The sequence below is a fragment of the Typopeltis vanoorti genome, chromosome 22, assembly GCF_054136105.1.
Source record: "Typopeltis vanoorti isolate ZY-2024b chromosome 22, IOZ_Tvanoo_1.0, whole genome shotgun sequence".
NCBI classification, from domain to species: Eukaryota; Metazoa; Arthropoda; class Arachnida; order Uropygi; family Thelyphonidae; genus Typopeltis; species Typopeltis vanoorti.
In genome coordinates, this window is record NC_143570.1 from 99,657,829 (window position 1) to 99,678,543 (window position 20,715).

General features: G+C 36.5%; 1 protein-coding gene across 5 annotated transcripts in view; it reads right to left on the reverse strand.

Annotated features, from left to right (window-relative positions):
• The window catches only part of LOC150094589 (nuclear receptor subfamily 2 group C member 2-like), an 808,056-nt gene that overhangs the window by 184,821 nt on the left and 602,520 nt on the right, over positions 1-20,715 (reverse strand). For all 5 annotated transcript variants that reach the window (XM_090412047.1, XM_090412048.1, XM_090412044.1 and 2 more), the window contains one exon: positions 17,514-17,586. In XM_090412047.1, coding sequence (XP_090268173.1) covers positions 17,514-17,586 — 73 coding nt within the window. The remainder of the gene's footprint in view (positions 1-17,513; positions 17,587-20,715) is intronic.

Here is a 20,715-nt window from a genome sequence, read left to right on the forward strand (position 1 = left end):
CCTTAAGATAACACTTGATTGGCTGCTATGAGAAATTATGTTATTTTTAACTAGCGCATGCCTTAGCGTGTGTTACTGTACAGGATGCATGAAGCGAGTTTGATATGAACTAAACCAGTTAAAACCAAATTTTGACTGGAAAGGAGAGTAGGATTTGATAAGCAGTACATGAAAAAAGAAGGAAACACAGGAGTAGGAAACAGGCAAGGAAGGTGGCCGATTGACATGGTGTGAACAGAATAGGAAGGACTGGGAATCGCTTGGCACTTTGACTTCTAATTCTATTATAATTTCCTATCGCCTTGCAGTGGAATAATGCAGGACAAGGATAATAAGAATAAGAAAAGAAAGAAATTGGAAGTTAAGTTGAACCAGTGCAAAAGGATATATTCTCCCAAGTCTATTAATCAGTTACGAAAGCAGAAGATTCCTTTAAGTTTGTGTAGTCTAAAAGTGAAAGTCTACAAGAATTTAAGTGTGTTCATAGGATTCTCGATGTGAAGAAGCTATACTGCTTATGCCAGTAAGATTATCTTATCTATGCCTAGTGTGAAGTAATGAACTTATGTCTGGCAAACATAATTTAATCCTTATTGCTGTGTTTAAGTATTCAAGATCGAATGTGTGATGTGGTGAGACATCACACATTTGATCCCTCTTGACGTTCCAAATATTGTACCATTTGGATTAATAGTTCATGACTGAAAGTGTGATATATAGAGAAGCCTGTTGTAAGAAACTTAATGTAATATTGGAAACAGAAATTTCTGCGAACTATTCTGCTAGGTTGATAGAACTTTGAAATCTTCAAATGAATGTCTGATGGTTTATATTTTATAACTGTTCTGAATATTTAAACTGAGTTGATATTTAAACTATAATAATAATAATTTTGATCAGAGTGAAGTTGTGATAGGAATCCTTGATAATAAGAAGAACAGAATCTGTATACATAAGTTCTAATCATAATTAATATACTCAGCTAAGTAGTTTGCTAGTATCTCAATGAAAACTTAATTATTGTTTAACTGTATTTTACCTATTGTTTTGATGTAAATTTATGTGACACTGCATTAAATAATTTTATTTGAATCGAATCTTGTGTTTGCCTGACTTCTTTCATTGTACTGCTCATTAAAAGAATTCGAATCTTAGCGGGAACCTTACATAATAAAGAGAACCTCGGCCTAAAATGAAGTTAGTAATAATATAGATTAGTTGATGGTTGATTCCTCAACGTTGCTCATGCAAATTTGAACATAGAGTGGCGCACTTAAAAATAAATATTCTCTGTGTTCGAATGTGGAGTCAATCAACAGCTAGAATATACATCGGGATAGAAAGTAGGATCCAACAGTTATGAATGGGGAAGTGAGTGGTATGAGTATAGACAATGGGTGTGTAAGAGGAGCAGAGAAATGAAGAGACTCAGGGTGCACAGGGGTACACAGCATGAGAAAGGTGGATGCTCGAAGAGGAGGTGAGAGCATGTGTAGACAGGAAAGGAATGGGATGACCTGGGATCAAGGGGAAACAGTTGGAATTGAAGGGGATTTTAAAATGAAGAAGCAGAAAAGGAAATGGCCCCAGTCGAGCATGGAGAGTTCACATCGAGTGAGTAGTATCAGTGGAACTAGCTGTAGATCCAGAAATGAGCTGTTGTGTTTGTATACAAATGCTAGAAGTATAAGAAACAAGGCAGATGAAATAGTTGCACTAATTGTGTCTGTTCACCCAAAGATTGTCGGAATAAGTGAGACATGGTTGGAAGAGGATGACATCCTGACAGGAATAGAGATGGAAGGGTATGATATGTTTTGTGAGGATAGAAGGGGTAAAAAGGGAGGGAGAGTGCTATTGATGATAGAGAAAGAGTTACATACAGGGTAGAGATCCAGGAGGGAAATAGTGCCAGCGGTTTTGAGGCAGTATGGTGTGAGATAGAGATGAATGGAATTAAATACTTGATGGGATATTGTTATAGACCAGGTAATGTGGATGGTGGTGATAATGAAGTGTATAATCATATTGGCCAAGCAAATAAAGAAAAGGGTGATCATTATGGGTGATTTTAATTATGGCAATATAGACTGGAATGATGAGATAGCAACTGGAAGTAAAGAAAATGAGTTTCTTGAGTTTTTTGGGAGATAACTACCTCAGACAGTATGTAACAGAGGGAGACGAGGATTGAGGGTCTGGGATTTGGCCATCTCATCAGAGGATGTAATTATAAATGAGGTGTCAAATCACATTCCACCAATTGGTGAGAGTGACCATGAGGTGATTATCTCATGGTCACAGGTGATTGCCAGCAGTGTGAGGTCATCTGTGAGAAAAGGATATATGTGGAACTAAAAGGGGGGTGATTATGAAGAGCTCAGGAGACACCTTGTGGGTTAGCATGGAATGAGGAGTTAGCTGGAAAAGAGATCAATGCAGCTTCAGGGATTTTCAAAAACAGTCTGGTAGATGGAATGTCTAAATATATTCCATGGGTGAGAAGGTTAAATAAGGTAGGTGTGAGATGGATGAATAAAGAGATTAAGCATGCAATACAGAGAAAAAGGGCATTGTGGAGGCAGCATAAGAGAAGTGGAAATAACCAATTCCATGAGGTCTACAAAGACCAGGCAAGGAGGTATGAGCAGCAGTTAGCTAATGAAGCCAAAAAAAAATCCTAAGGAGTTCTTTCAATATGTAGCCAGCAAAAGAAAGAATGATTATGAAAGGATGAAATTGATTGGAGAAAATGGTATAAAGACAGCTGTTGCAGAATGTGTGGTGGAGATACTTAATGAGCAGTTCATAACGGTCTTTCAATCTTGTGAATGTGACTTCATGGAGAGATTGAGAGCAGTTGATGATGGGGAAAAGAGAGACTGACTGTAAGTGAGCAAGAGGTGTATGGGGAGTTGAGTAAACTAGATGTTAATAAGGCTGTGGGACTTGATAATATATTGCCATGTATTCTGAAGGAATGTTCCAGGGAGTTGACACCTGTCTTGACATATTTTTTTAATATGAGTCTTGCACTCGGCCAAGTCCCTAAGGAGTGGAAGGAGGGCAAGATTATGCCACTTCATAAAGGAGGTGATCAACCTCAAGCATCAAACTATAGGCCTATCTGTGTGTCAGGTGTTGTGGTGAAGTTGTTGGAGAAGCTTGTGAGAACTAGGATCCAGAGTTGGGTTGACAACAATGGTATTATCTTTGATGGACAGCATGGATTTGCTAAAGGGAGGTCATGTTTTAGTAATCTACTTGCTTATTACAATAAAGTGACTGCTTCCTTGGACAGAGGAGAAGGATACACAGTAATATACTTGGATTTTGTGAAGGCTTTTGATAGAGTACCTCATGATAAGTTGACAGTCAAACTAGAGCAGATGGGGTTGGATATTAGATTAGCACATTGGATTGGAGACTGGCTATACAATAGGTATCAACAAGTTGTGTATCGGGGAGCGATATCCAGGAAAAGGAAAGTCACTAGTGGAATGCCTCAGGGGTCTGTTTTAAGGCCATTATTGTTTAACTTGTATATTAATGATATTGGTGAAGATTTGGATGGAGATATTCAGTTGTTTGCAGATGATGCAAAGTTGGGACAAACCATAAAGAGTAGTGAAGATGTTGTGACCTTGCAAGAAGACGAATAAATTGATAGAGTGATTGGGCACGGAAATGGGGATGTGAGTTCAATGTTGCAAAATGTAAGGTTTTAAAATTTGGAAAAGAAAGATGGGATGCAGAATTTATGCTTGGTGAGGATATATTGTTGGAAGTGGAGGAAATAAGAATTCTGTGGGTGATAGTGGATAAGGATCTAAAATTTAGGCGACACAGCCAAAATTGTGAAGACAACATAAAGGCTTCTGGGAATGATGCGGAGGACACTGATGCGTAGAAGTAGGGAGATTCTTGTTCAGTTGTATAAGGCTTGGATTAGGCCACACATGGACTACTGTTCCCAGGTTTGGTCACCTGGTTTTCAGAAGGATGAAGAGATGTTGGAGAGGATCCAAAGGTGACCTGATTAAGGTAGTTTCTGACCTCTGGAATGTCGAGTATGAGGAAAGATTGAGAAGATGCAATTTGTAGAGTCTTGTGGACAGGAGGAAGATGGGAGATATGATAGAGACCTACAAGTTGGTAAGGGGTTGTTATAGGATCAATGCTGGAGAGGTTCTGCACAAAATAGTCATCCCTGGAAACTGTATAAAGAGGGTGTGAGTAGGGATGTGAGAGGCAGGTTTTTTTCGTGTAGAGTTGTAAATGATTGGAATGCCTTGCCTGAGAGTGTGGTGTCTGCAAGAAGTTTGAGTGTGTTTAAGACACAGTATGATGAGCTGTGTGTATGATAAAAGGACTTCCCAGATGAGTCTTTGACTCCATGAGGTCTTGGGGTAGTAATAATAATAATAATAATATTAATATTTGAATTTTATTTAACGAAACTAATTTTATTTAAGCTGAATATTTTAGTCCTCAAACTACTGTACACATAAAGGGATTCCAATGTAGCCATGCACACTAACTGTTCCTTTGAATGTAATTCCTAGTATTATTTGTAATAACTGTACTGATGATGTCTTAAAATATTACTTAAGATGAAATATCTACAAATCATTAAAATTTAATTACTGTGGTATATGTATGAATTTTTAGTTATGAATACTCCACAGGTTTCACTATATAATAGGAAGGCATATGGTGAAGCTGTGTGCGAGGATAGAAAAAGGAGAACAACTTCGTGGATATAAGATGTTAAAGAAGCAGTCCTGAAGAAGAAAGCATATTGAAAGTTCCTTGCAAAGAAGTTGGCAAATTCCCTCAAAGAATACAGAGAAATATGTAAGCTATGTGCAAATGTATCTAAAAAAAAGTCATAAAAAGACTTGGATACAGAAGATAAACACCAGAAAGATGGCAAAATTTTCTGGAGACTATTCAAAAAGTTTAAAAATGGAGGAAAGAGTACAGCAAAAGGAATCAAAGATGATAAAGATTACATTAAAACTGAAGATAAGGATATTCTAGATGTCTGGAGTAATTACTTAGAAAGACTGTTAAACGAAACAAGCAGTTACAGAACAGTAGTAGAAAATACTAAGAGGAGGCAGGTGTATATATACCAATACTTGAGGTATTGATATATATATATATATATACTTTTTCGATAGAAAAAGCTATCGAAAGCCTGAAATGTGGAAAGGCATATGGAGCAGAAGATATTTGATCAGAATTGCACTTTTTCTTCCCATGTTCTATGCTACTATAGACCATCAGAAGAAATCTCTCCTTGGAGTAGATTTTTGAGAGAACCATCTGCAAACTAGATATGCTCTGAGAAAGCCCTCTGAATTTTTTAATGGCTACACTACACTGCTACAATTACATGGGTGATTATGACAAACTTAGTTGGAAGCTTAAACCTGTGCCATGGCACAAAACACTGCAAGGAAAGGCTGTTAGCAGTGCATGGGACATTGTTAAGAGACATTGGGAGGAAAAAAGCAATATCAGATTGTATACCCAAGGTCAGGAGGGTTAATCAGGTGGGAGTTAGTTGGATGAGTAATATCATTAAGCATGAGCTGCAAAAAAAAAGAAATTATTGCGGAGGGTATTTAAGGAGAATGGTGACCGGGAAGCTCATGAACAGTACAAGGATCAAGCAAGTAAGGTGACCAGCACAGCAAGGAAGGCAAAATCAGATTATCAGAAGAATCTAGCCGAGAAGGACAAAGGAAATCCCAAAGAGTTTTTTCCTTATGTGGCAAGTAAGAGGAAGAATGACTATGTAAGATTAACCTCATTGAATGCTGAAGGTGACAATATTTAATCTGCTTCTGTCACAATAGGTGACAGAAGCAGATTAAATACTTGAATTACTGAGTGACCACTTTGCAAGAGTATATCATCCAAGTCAGGTTACTGCTGTAATATAAGTGACAGAGTTATGCGAGAACAGAAGTAGATGAATTGGTGGTTCTTAGGATATTGTGGAGTCTCAATGTAAATACAGCTGTGTGATAGATGGGATATCAGCTCAGGTTTTGTGAGCATTTGCAAGAGAACTGGCAGTGCCTCTGACTAGGCTCTTTATGTGAAGTCTCAACTCCGGTAAATTTCCAAAGGAGTGGAAAAAAGGGCAAATTAATTCCTTTGAATAAGGGAGGTTCTAAGACTGCAGTAGCAAATTATAGACCAATTGGTATCTCAGGCGTGGTGGCAAAAGCTCTGGAAAAATTGGTCAAAAACAGAATTCGAGAATGGGTGGATAAGCATATCATACTACATCAGGGACAACATGGTTTTGTGAAAGGTCACTCATTCCTTAGTAATTTACTAACTTTGTATAATAGAGTGACAAATGATAAAGAGAATAGTTATGGATAAAGTTGGATAAAGAGAATAGCTATGTGATGATTCTACTGGATTTTGCAAAACATAGAGCTCTGTTACACAAATTAGAACAGATGGAGTCTGAATATTATTATTATTATTACATGATACCTCCAAGGAGTCCAAAGACTCATCGAGGGAAGGGCACCTATTCTACAACTCTCTCTCCATCTCTGCCACTCAATCCACCAGCTGCAGCGAACTGCATCATCTACACCAACGTCACCTACTGCCCACCACCACCACTAGTATTTTCATTGACAATCACAAACATCCATGCTCACAGTGGGATTCGAACCCACAACCTTTTGGCTGGAGAGCGGATACGCTAACCACTTGGCCAACCAGGCTGTCTGACATATGACAATGATTATATGAAAATGAGGGTAGTTGATGGATAGATACCAAAAAAAAAAGTGATATATATATATATAGAAGAGCAGAATGCAGGTAACTAGTGGTGTGTTGCAAGGTTCTGTGCTAGGACCATTACTATTTAACTATAAATCTGTAGGGAAATATTCAGTTGTTTGCTGATGATACAAAATTGGGTAAAGTGATACTTAATCAAGGGGATATTCAGTTGTTTGCTGATGATACAAAATTGGGTAAAGTGATACTTAATCAAGGGGATATGCAGTGCTTGGAGAATGATTTAAATAGATTGTCAGTATGGACAAAAAGATAATGGGTGTAAGTTTAATGTAGAGGAATGTAAAGTTTCGCATTTTGAGATAAATAGATTACAAGCTTTGTACCACATTGATCGTAATGTGTACTCCAGGAAATAGATGAAACTAGGGATTTCGGGATGGTAGGAGATAGAAATTGAGTTTACAGGGCATATTGCTAAGGTTACCAAGATAGCTTATAGGATTACTTGGCTATGGAAAAACACACTTGGAGAGACAAAGAAGTTGTTATTCCTCTTTATAAGGCCTTAATACATCCACATCTGGATTGCTGTGCTCAAGTCTGGTCTCCTGGGTTTCTTGGGGATAAGAAAGTTATAGAAAGTATCCAGATGCAAGTGGCCAAGATGGTGAGTGGTCTGTGAAATGCTCCCCATGTGGATAGATTGAGGGGTTGTGGGTTGCAAAAGTTGCTTACAGGCAAAAAAAGGGAATATGATAGAAACATTTAAGTTACTTAAACGGTTTTATAGAATTGATACATGGTGAAGTGTTTCAGCACTTGGTTACAGGGGCAGAAGAAGAGGTCATCCCTGGAAGTTGAGTAAGAGTGCAGTGAGTAGGGGCATATTAAGTGAATATTGAATCCAACATTATTTCAACGCCGAATAGAGAAACTACAAAAGTTTCATACCGAATATAGAAACTATAAAAGTTTCGGCGGATCCAAGGGTAAGCAAACCTTTCATGACAGGAGCAACTCATAGTAAAGATGGAGTAATACTGATCACTATCCTTAGTATTTCCCATAATATAAAACACATCTCCTAGTGGACATGTATGATGTTATGCATGTCCACTAGGAGATGCCTTTTATATTATGGGAAATACTAAGGATAGTGATCAGTATTACTCCACTTTTACTACTGGACATGTATGATGTTATGCATGTCCACTAGCAGATGTCTTTTACATTATGGGAAATACTAAGGATAGTGATCAGTATTACTCCACTTTTACTATGAGTTGCTCCTGTCATGAAAGGTTTGCTTATGCTTGGATCCGCCGAAACTTTTATAGTTTCTATATTCGGTATGAAACTTTTGTAGTTTCTCTATTCGGCTTTGAAATAATGTTGAATTCAATATTCACTTAATTTGAATAAGACTCCAGATAACTCAATGTGGAGATTTAAGACTACTGCTAAGTTATATTAAACCAGACATAGGAAAACTATGTCTCCATCAAGTCCATCACTCCATGAAGCCCATCCATTGCATTAAGGATTTTCAAAACATTCAAGTCAATAGCTGCTATTGAATAGCCTTATAATACAATGTTTTATTAGATTTCAATGGAAAGTTGCTATTAAAGTTAAATGTTTTTTTTTTTGGATTTAAAAATTATAAATCAATATTTGTTTTTAAAATGTTATTACCGTTCCTTGTGGGCTGTGTGAATCGCTTTTCTGAATGTAGGGTGGGTTCAGGTAAGACACAGGGGGCACTGACGATGAGTTTATGGATTCGAGGAGGCGGTGGTCCGAAAAAGTTTGGGAACCACTGGTCTACAGGATTCTCTAACTAAATTGAATAACAGCTGTAATAAATTTGGCATGAAAATGAGAAAAAAAAATAACGAAAACTATAAAAATATGAAGCAACATAGAAACTTCAGCTAAATTCTCAATGGAGAATTTACAGAACAAGTAATGTATTTCAGCTATTTAGGCACAGTTTTTAGTGAAAATAACAAATTGCATGAATTTATATGGAATAAGAGAGAAATCAGCCAAAACACTAAACTAAAAGTATACAAGACAGTGTTGAAACCAACTTTAAGTTATGGATTTCAGAGACAAGTTAATAATAAAGCAGTTAATCAAAGATCACAGGCTATCGATATGAAAATTCTGAGAAAACTGAGGGGGGCCTGAACAAATGCCATCAGTCACAGAATCACATTAAAAATTAAGATAATTGGAAGGAAAGTGATATTATTAGCATTCCAGAATGTGTGATCAATTGGTGTGGCCACTTGAACAGTACGTGAGAGGAAAGGTTGGTAAAATAAGTGCAAAAATTACAGGAAAAAAGACCCAGAGAAAGACCAAGAACTGGTTGGATTGATTTAGTCAAAAGTGTTTTAGAAGACTGAGGTATTGAATGCAACAGTATTGGAGTGTTGACAAGTAATAGACTAATTTGGAAGAAAGTTGTTGATAGGAGATTAATCATAATAATTATTATTATTAAGAGAGTCCTCCAGGAAGTCAGGAACTCATCAAGGGAAGCTATACTATTCGTACCTGCTGTCATACCTGTTCTTGAATTCATTCACGCTACTTGCACACACAACATCCAACAGCAATCCATTCCAACCACGCACTGCTCTATGAAAGAAAATATCTAGCCCTTAACCTCCTTCTTGACAATATTCATTCTCACCTGCCATGGATGTCCTCGTATTCTTTCTCCACCCTCCATAAAATGAGAAATTCTATCTACTGAAATTTGGTATAACCCTTTCAGAAGTTTGTAAGTCTCAATAATATCACCTCTCTTTCTCCTGTTTGCTAGTATCTGCAGTCTACAAATTCTCAATCTGTCTTAACAATCAGTATTTCACAATCCTTATATCATTTTTGCACTCTCGCAACTGTATCAGAATCACCACGAAATCCAGGAGACCAGATCTGGATCTGGACTCACTTGGACTATTCTATGTGGATTAGTCCAAGTGAGGGCTTATCAAGGCCCTTGTAAAGAGGCTAAATGACTTCCTTATCTTTACATGTCAAGGTTTGTTTCAGCATTGTAATTATTCTTCAAGTTGTATTTATAATATTTATAATTTTTGCTATATGACCCTTGAACCTCAAACTTCCTGTCTACTAAAACTCCAAGATTCCTAGCCTGATCAGTTTCTCCTAGCATAATCCCACCAATATAATATGAAAAATGATGATTAGAAAATTCTGATGATGTATGCCAAAATATCACTAATTTGGTCAACCAATAATGATACTGGCTTTACCCTCTGGTGGTGTTGGGAAGAAATCCTCTAACACAGTTGTTGAATCCATAATTTACCGTAATGAATACTGTGGATGTTGTTTATCCTCTAGAGAATTTAAGCTGCAACCTAGTGGTGATTTCTTTTCCAATGGAATGCTCAGAAAGTCCCTTTTATCTTATGTTGCAGGTATTATAAGAATGCCAAATGGGATGACTGCCATGACTACTATGGCTACTTCATTGGATGGATAATTATGTTTTTCTTCTTATCAATGCATTTCACTGCATGTCTCATTGAAACAATGGCTATAAGTATGGAAACTTTCATTTTTCATTTAAAATTCCACTTGAAATTCTTGTCACTTATCTGAGCTATCATTCTCCAAGAATGTGTGCAAAGATGGTCAAGAGCATGAAGCAAATGGCTTTCAACACAATCTCTATATTCGTTTTCTTGCCTACAACAGAGCTAAATCATGGCTGAATAACTGAAGCTAAAATGCCACTATATTATGTCTCTTAATTACATTTATTCTTTTTGCTGGTTTAGTGTTTGTACGATGAAAAAAAAACTCAGTTCCATGGGAAAACAATTCCATCACCTCCTTATCAGACTCACAAATTCACTTTCAGTTGTAAAGTCCATAAAGGTTTATAAAAGCTTTTCTACACAAAATTTGAGCAGAGATATTTCTAATCAAATGAAAAGATAATGAAAATTAGCAACACTTCAATTTATTAGACCATTCCCAAATGACCAAATCCACTTAATTCAATGTAGATTCTAAAAGTAAAGGTATAAATAAAAATATAAAAGGAACATACCTTTTCTTCATCCTGACTCACTCAGATAACCAGATGAATGAATGTGAACTAAGGTTTTAACTAGTATTATTAAATGGGAATGTGTGATAAATTCTTTCAATCAGAGATTTAAAATAAATATGCCAAATGAGATTAAGAAACCATGAAACTCAAAGAACATGCTAATACAAAATTCTGTGCCAAGCCCATCAGAAAGAAACATGATTATTAAAAGCAAAAATATGAAAATGTAAAAACTTAAGGTGTTTTTTTGTTTTGTTTTATATCCACGTTTCCTTCTGATTTATTTGCAATGTTAATTACATTATGTGTTTTGGGACTTCAAGGTTTCTTAAATTCATCCTGCATATTTATTTAAATCTCTGTTGAAAGAAAATGTATTACATTATTTCAATATCTTATTTGTGAAGAATTTTTTTTTTTATCCTTTAAGCTTAATTACCTGCATTATAACTAGCCAAACTGAAATAATTTTCCATGTAATATTAATGTCTGCAACTCCTGTAAACTACCATTTTTGCAATTCTGATGATTAAGGTGGATGAGAAGAGGAGAAGTATTTGCTGTTAGCAGTGATGTAAAACAAATTGCAAATTATTCCTTGTTGTTGTTGAGTCCACTGAAGAGCTTCTAGATATGACCATATATCAATTTTATATCAATTTTCTGTAGTGTTTCTAATTTTACTTACTTCCATATTTATACTTGTCCAGCTATTGCTGGACAAGTATAAATATGGACAGGTATTAGTTCAATTCCTGGACAGTTTTTGCATGTTTCATAGCTCCTACTACTACTACTGTCTGGATGAATTTTCATGCCTTTAAAATGTTCCATCCTTAGTCTGGTGATGATTGTGGTTATTTCTCTATTATCATTAATTTCACTGATTTCATTCTTCTTCTTCTTGATAGTTTGTTTTACCAATCTTGTTTTGGCGACAGAGTTAGCATCGGTTAGTGATAGTGGGTGTAATTTTTGAGGTAAGTATCTTGCTTCTTTGACTAGTCTGTCTGTTCTTTCATTGCCTCCACTATTTACATGGGCTGGTATCCATTGCAGTGTGCAGTTCTTATTTTTCAAATTTAAGGTTGTTAGTAGTTCATGAATTTCCTATATGAGTTTTGTATTTCCATTTTTTAATGCCTCAAGTGCAGATTTTGAGTCGCTGTAGTTATTCCTTCTGTAATGTTTATTACTGGATTTGAGAGCTGTTTGTATGTTAATTCACAAGTGAAATTTTAAGCTATTTTGCCAGCTGCGGTTTTGATTTGCATTTCCTTGCAAATCAAATTCCTAGGTAGAGTTAGAACCCCCCCGAGCCTCCTCGGTTGAGTGCTTCATCAAATGATCCATCAGTGTAGGCAATGACATGGTTTGGATTATTTAAGTGATGTATAGTGTCAAGTCATTTTCTTTTATTTTCTTGCTGTGAATCCTTTTTTGAACAAGGTTCGAGAAGATTTAAGTTTATCATTGTGTTTTTTGGTAGACTAGTGGAAAAGAATGGCTCTTTGCTTATTTCAATGGAGAGATGCTCTAAGTCAATCTGTTTTGTAATTTCATGATCATATTGTAACATAGATGATCTTTTTAGTCTAGATTTTCTTGTCCAGGCATTGAAAGTCCTGAGTGAGATGTGATCTTGTTGGTGGCTCCTGATTCTGTTAGTGAATTTAACTGTGGAGAGTTTTCTTCTGTCTTCTAGTATGTGAAGCCCACACTCTTGTTGATAATTTTTGCTGCTCTTGATTGTACTCCGTCAAGTTTTTCTTTTGAGCTAGTAGAAGCTGAAGCCCAGATTGATGAGGCATATTCCATAATGGGTCATATGAGTGCTGTATATGTAGTTTTGAGTGTCTTCGATTTTGCACCCCACTTTGTTCCACAAAGCCTTTTGATGATATTAAGCTTTTTAAGAGCTTTATTAGATATATTTGTAATATGAATTGTAAATCTCAGTTTAGTATCTAGGGTTAGGCCTAAGTATTTTGGAGACTGTTTTTTCTATTTTGGTATTATATATTTTGATTTGAGGGTTGTAATTTTGTCTATTTTTTTCTATCAGTGGAGAAGATGTTCAGTTTGGTTTTTCTGGGTTTATCTGTAGTTTAAGTCCTTTTCCCATCTTTTTAAGCCTTTTACTGAATTGTTTAGGACTTTTTTCAGATTGTTGATGTTTACTGCTTGTGTGCCAGATTGCTATATCATCTGCATAGTATGCTATTTTTGTGTCATTTATTATGTGAGGATGGATATTATTCATATAGATGAGAAATAGGAGTGGGCTTAAAACAGAACCTTGTGGGACTCCAGCCCAAGTGGGATGCATGTTGGAATAAATTCCATTAACTTTAACTTTCATGAAATCTGAAATCCAAATTATTCCTTATTTAACCAGAATATCTGACAATGCTCTGCACTCATCCAACATGCTAGATCTTTTCTTAAGCAGTTCTCTTTCTCAGTATGCTGTTTATGCTACCTCTCCTCCTGGTAACACTACATTTCACTTCTACTAGAATAATACCCTTTCCTCAACCATTCTCAACCTCATATCCTTTGGCATTATAAAAATGTAAAGTAGGGAAACTCTGGGACTTTTCTCAGTGGACAGTGAAGCCCACAAGTGCAGAACAATCATTAACAAATCTAAGAGCTTAAATGCAGTTTTATTTTCTAGCTCTTTGCAGAGATTACTTCTATTGCCCAATTTCTGTTCATCTGCATTTCCAAGTGCTGGTACTGTTGAAGATGATTTGATGTACTCTCTAAAGTAATGGAGAACTTTATCAAAGGTCAAACTCTTCATCAACTAAAGATATGCCAGGTTGACCTTGAGTGGCAAAATCAACACTAGCAGTCACTAATGAGTCACTGCTATGATGATTCTGCCACTCAAGATCCATAGTAGATCTTGCCTAAATCATGAAAATGTGCTATGAAAAGATTTCGAGAAACCTATGCTGTTGTACTTGACATTTCCAAGGCATCTCATAGGGTCTGATATAGAGAGCTGCGCAACAAATTGTCAACTACCTTTTATAACTGGATCACCAGTTCTCTCTCTCTCAGGCTATTTGTTGTATATAATAGTGGATGGTGTTCTTTCTTCAGATTTATCTTTTAATACAGGCATTCCTCAGGGCTCTGTTATATCATGTCATCTTCCTCATACACATAACCGACCATTTCTGACTGAATGACTTCATACTCAACCATAGTTTTCCCTACTTTATATTTACATAATCTCCATGCCTTGTACCTACATGCCAAACCTTGCAGTTCACCAACATCTCAAGTTTGAAGATCTTTTAAAACTAGTGGCATACTAGCCTATAATGAAATAATGACAACCTAGTCACCTTCAATGCTTTGAAAATACATTTTATTATTATTATTGTATGGGCACCTCCATGGAGCCTGAAGACTCATTATGGAAGACCCAAACTATCTATCATACCTCTCCTTGAACCCATTCCAATCGTTCACCACTCTCTAAGTTAAAAATCTTGTCCTCATGCCCCTACTCACTGCACTCTTACTCAACTTCCAGGGATGACCTCTTCTTCTGCCCCTGTAACCAAGTGCTGAAACACTTCACCATGTATCAATTCTATAAAACCGTTTAAGTAACTTAAATGTTTCTATCATATTCCCTTTTTTTTGCCTGTAAGCAACTTTTGCAACCCACAACCCCTCAATCTATCCACATGGGGAGCATTTCACAGACCACTCACCATCTTGGCCACTTGCATCTGGATACTTTCTATAACTTTCTTATCCCCAAGAAACCCAGGAGACCAGACTTGAGCACAGCAATCCAGATGTGGATGTATTAAGGCCTTATAAAGAGGAATAACAACTTCTTTGTCTCTCCAAGTGTGTTTTTCCATAGCCAAGTAATCCTATAAGCTATCTTGGTAACCTTAGCAATATGCCCTGTAAACTCAATTTCTATCTCCTACCATCCCGAAATCCCTAGTTTCATCTATTTCCTGGAGTACACATTACGATCAATGTGGTACAAAGCTTGTAATCTATTTATCTCAAAATGCGAAACTTTACATTCCTCTACATTAAACTTACACCCATTATCTTTTTGTCCATACTGACAATCTATTTAAATCATTCTCCAAGCACTGCATATCCCCTTGATTAAGTATCACTTTACCCAATTTTGTATCATCAGCAAACAACTGAATATCCCCTTGATTAAGTATCACTTTACCCAATTTTGTATCATCAGCAAACAACTGAATATTTCCCTACAGATTTATAGTTAAACAGTAATGATCCTAGCACAGAACCTTGCAACACACCACTAGTTACCTGCATTCTGCTTTTCTATATATATATCACTTTTTTTTTTGGTATCTATCCATCAGCTACCCTCATTTACATATAATCATTGTCATATGTCAGACAGCCTGGTTGGCCAAGTGGTTAGCGTATCTGCTCTCCAGCCAAAAGGTTGTGGGTTCAAATCCCACTGTGAGCATGGATGTTTGTGATTGTCAGTGAAAATACTAGTGGTGGTGGTGGACAGTAGGTGACGTTGGTGTAGATGATGCAGTTCGCTGCAGCTGGTGGATTGAGTGGCAGAGATGGAGAGAGAGTTGTAGAATACGTGCCCTTCCCTCGATGAGTCATTGAACTCCTTGGAGGTATCATGTAATAATAATAATATTCAGACTCCATCTGTTCTAATTTGTGTAACAGAGCTCTATGTTTTGCAAAATCCAGTAGAATCATCACATAGCTATTCTCTTTATCCAACTCATTTGTCACTCTATTATACAAAGTTAGTAAATTACTAAGGAATGAGTGACCTTTCACAAAACCATGTTGTCCCTGATATAGTATGATATGCTTATCCACCCATTCCCGAATTCTGTTTTTGACCAATTTTTCCAGAGCTTTTGCCACCACGCCTGATATACCAATTGGTCTATAATTTGCTACTGCAGTCTTAGAACCTCCCTTATTCAAAGGAATTAATTTGCCCTTTTTTCCACTCCTTTGGAAATTTACCGGAGTTGAGACTTCAATTAAAGAGCCTAGTCAGAGGCACTGCCAGTTCTCTTGCACATGCTCACAAAACCTGAGCTGATATCCCATCTATCACACAGCTGTATTTACATTGAGACTCCGCAATATCCTAAGAACCACCAATTCATCTACTTCTGTTCTCGCATAACTCTCTGTCACTTATATTACAGCAGTAACCTGACTTGGATGATATACTCTTGCAAAGTGGTCACTCAGTAATTCAAGTATTTAATCTGCTTCTGTCACCTATTGTGACAGAAGCAGATTAAATATTGTCACCTTCAGCATTCAATGAGGTTAATCTTACATGGTCATTCTTCATCTTACTTGCCACATAAGGAAAAAACTCTTTGGGATTTCCTTTGTCCTTCTCGGCTAGATTCTTCTGAAAATATGATTTTGCCTTCCTTGCTATGCTGGTCACCTTACTTGCTTGATCCTTGTACTGTTCATGAGCTTCCCGGTCACCATTCTCCTTAAATACCCTCCGCAATAATTTCTTTTTTTTGCAGCTCATGCTTAATGATATTACTCATCCAACTAACTCCCACCTGATTAACCCTCCTGATCTTGGGTATACAATCTGATATTGCTTTTTTCCTCCCAATGTCTCTTAACAATGTCCCATGCACTGCTAACAGCCTTTTCTTGCAGTGTTTTGTGCCATGGCACAAGTTTAAGCTTCCAACTAAGTTTGTCATAATCACCTGCCTTGTAGTTTCCCACATATCCCTTCTTGACAGAATAATCCTTGCTATCTCCCGAACCGCATGGTCACTTTTGCCAATAGGAGGCAATGTGGTCACCTTGGTTATGGATAGCTCTTTTGATCCTATGACCAGGTCCCATACTCTTACACCCTTAGTCCCCTTCATCACATGCTGCCTCAAGTAATTATCTCTCAGCAGGTGTATAAATTCCATTTCTTTCCTGCCATATCTCTGTAGTTGAAGTTCTCCATAATAATCACTTGATCTTCATTCATTGCACTAATTTGCTAATGCATGTGTTCCAGATCATCTGTGGAATCCCCTGGCCTATAGCAACAACCAACTGTTTATTTTGTCAAACTAAAACTGACTCAAAATTCACTGATGTGCATAATTCTTGTATCATACTTGCACTGCCAATACACTATTGGTAGGGTGGGATAGGAGTTCTAATCTGAAAAAATTTGGCATAAATAATGACACCACTATTTTTTAAATGTTATCCCAAATTTATTAGATACCTACAGATATAATAGTACTGCTAACACAAAAAAAAATTCATTGAGATAGGGTATTTTGTTATTTATGTGATTATGAGAAGATTCATGGTTTTTAAATATCAATTTTTTTCTTCTTATCTCATATTTTGATAAAAAATTATACAGCAAAGATGAATATTTTTCAGCAGACTGTATGAATACTCGGTTTATATTTGGTATTATCAACAATGTAATAATCATACACTATTGTTTTTTCCCAATTTCTCAATTTCAGTTATTCCAAAATGTAACAATAGAAAACTCAACAGAGTTAATTCTCTCTTAAGTTTTCTATTACTTCTGTCTCTCAATTCCATAAATACATACCTTCCAATTCAAACAATGACTCTGTTTCTGACTCTAAATGCAAGGACAACTGGTCAGAACAGCCACTTGCCATCTGAAAGAAAAGGGAATAGAAAAAAGATATATATATATATTTTATTAATAAAATAAAAAAATTAAATACATTTAAAAAAAAATTAATTAATTAAAAAATAAATGGACTGCACTAGTGGGTTGCTGTAGTTATTTTCTATGTTGACAATAACTTAACTGGGATTTTTTTTTTAACCGGTGGAGTTGACTGAGCAACTCTGTCAAATAATCTATATAAATGTATTAAAGAAATATTCACATATTTTTCATTGCAAAATACTGAACTCTGAATTATTTTAGCAATGTTGTTTGAAAAGCCTATTCCTTAATTAATGATTTATTTATTATTTGTATTATTAACAAGGAGTAATCTATACAAGCTACACCCTTTGCAATAAACAAGCAACTGAGATGCACAGCAGGTGGTACTAGAATGCATGTACGAAGCTTGGCTGTTAATATTTTAAACAATGGTTCTGAAAAAGCCATAACTTTTACATCAGCAATTTCGCAATATGTACCCTTTTAAGGGGGATGGGGAATGTAGAGGATACTATGACAGTACTAGCTAATTAGCTTACATTATTACTAATCTCCTGTTAACAATTTTCTTCCAAAGTAGTTTATCAATTGTCAGCACTCCAATATTATCATTTCTTATAATTCTGTCTTCTAGAGAACTTCTTACTATATCAATCCACCTAGATCTTGGTCTTCCTGAGTCTTTTTCCTGCTATCTTAAAATTAAACACACTTGTTTTGCCAACCTTACCTCTTTCATTCTGTTTGAGTGACCACACTATCTTAGACCAGCTCTACTCCATTTTTGAATGATAACAGATCCTTTACTTGAAAGACAAAAGAAAGTACCATATACATATAGCTGTACAATACTAGTGTTTGATACTCAAAGCTATCTATTTGAGAATGGCCAATCTATTCAATCTAAGCAACCCTCTGTGCAACTTCTATTACTTTATCACTTCTACTCGCTTAGCCAGGTTGGCTGAGTGAGTAGAAGTGATAAAATGGACAAAAGAAAGTACCATATACATATAGCTGTACAATTATTATTATTATTATTAAACAAGACCTCATGGAGTCAAAGACTCATCTGGGAGGTCCTTTTATCACACACACACATCTCATTATACCGTGCCTTAAACACACTCAAACTCCTTGCAGACACCACACTCTCAGGCAAGGCATTCCAATCATTCACAACTCTGCACGAAAAAAACCTGCCTCTCACTCCCCTACTCACACCCCTCTTTATACAGTTTCCAGGGATGACCTCTGGTTCTCCCCTGATCTCCCACTATTCTCTGTAGAACTTCTCCACCATTGATCTTATAACAACCCCTTACCAACTTGTAGGTCTCTATCATATCTCCCCTCTTCCTTCTCTCCACCAGACTCTGCAAATTACATCTTCTCAATCTTTCCTCATACTCAACATTCCAGAGGTCAGAAACTACCTTAGTCAGTCGCCTTTGGACCCTTTCCAACATCTTTTCATCCTTCTGAAAACCCGGTGACCAAATCTGGGCACAATAGTCCATGTATGGCCTAATCAGAGCCTTATACAACGGAACAAGAATCTCCCTACTTCTACACATCAGTGTCCTCCGCATCATTCCCAGAAGTCTTTGTGTTGTCTTCACAATTTTGGCAATGTGTCCCCTAAATTTTAGATCCTTATCCAGTGTTTGATACTCAAAGCTATCTATTTGAGAATGACCAATCTATTCAATCTAAGCAACCCTCTGTGCAACTTCTATTACTTTATCACTTCTACTCACTTAGCCAGGTTGGCTAAGAGGTTTGAATATCTGTTCTCAACCCAATAAGCAGCAAGTTCGAATCCTACTGTGGGCATGGATGTCTGTGATTGTCTTTAGGTGAGAGATGAATTTCATTGCCTGATGTGAGACCATCCCATTGGAATGAATGATTTGTATCACTGAAGGGTGTGCATCAGGAGATTACTGAGGAGAATAAATGACAACAGTGTGGAAGGAAGAGTATTTTGTGTGTTGTCCTGGAAGTACAATGATTAGATGCAGCAAAGAGCAAAGTTCTTGAATGGAATAATAGCAGAGCAAGCAGTGCACTTTATGAATGATGAAGGATAAGAGTATTAGATCAGGTTATATTATCAGAAGATGTGATTGTGAATAGATTGTATAATCTTCTTGCAGTTGGTGAGAGTGTCCATGTAGTGATCACCTGGGTTGTAGCCAAAGAACTCATGAAAAGAAGGGATGTATGTGCAATTACAATGCTAGTGATTATGAAAAGCTTAGTAGATAACTGGGAACTATAGCCTGGAAAGAGGAGTTGAATGAAAAGGAGACAGATACTGCTTAATCAAGAGCCATTTAACAGCAGCAATGTTTGAACATATTTCAAAGGTGAAAAGGCTAAATAAGGATGGAGTAAAATGGATGAATGAAGAGATTAAGCACGAAATAAGGAAGAAGGAGGCACTATGGAGACAACACAAGATGAATGTTGGTAATAATCAGTTGCATGAAAGAGTGCAAAGAGCAGGCCTGATAGGTGACTTGACTGGTAAATGCAGCAAAAATGGAGTATGAGAAGAAATTAGCCAATTTCTTCAGTTATGTTGCGAGTAGAAGAAAAAATGGCTATGTGAGAATGATGCTAGTTGATAAAATTTTTGAATTGATTGACACTGGCAGATTTGTAACCAATGCAAATGATAGTCGTATTCAAAGAGCAGTTTATCAGTGAATTTCATCCACATAAAGGTGATATCATGACAAACTGGAGAGTAGAGGGGTATGGTGGAGGAGGGACTGACGGTGAATGAGCAGGAGGTATATGAGGAATTAAATAAAGTTGATGTAATAGGCAGTAGGAGTTGATAATATCTAACCGCCTGTCTTGAAGGAATGCTCTAGAGCAGTGGTTCCCAAACTTTTTCAGTTCACGGCACCCTTAGTGTATCAGGATTTTTCCATTGCACCCAAAGGCAGAACACAGGCCTATCTAACAACAGCAAAACATTTAGTGGTTTGTACAGTGTCTGTTAGATGTCCTTCCTATCACTGGATCAACACATTGATGGTCCAATTCTAAAACCACATGGGCTTAGTGTCATTTCAGTGAAAATATTGGATCATTT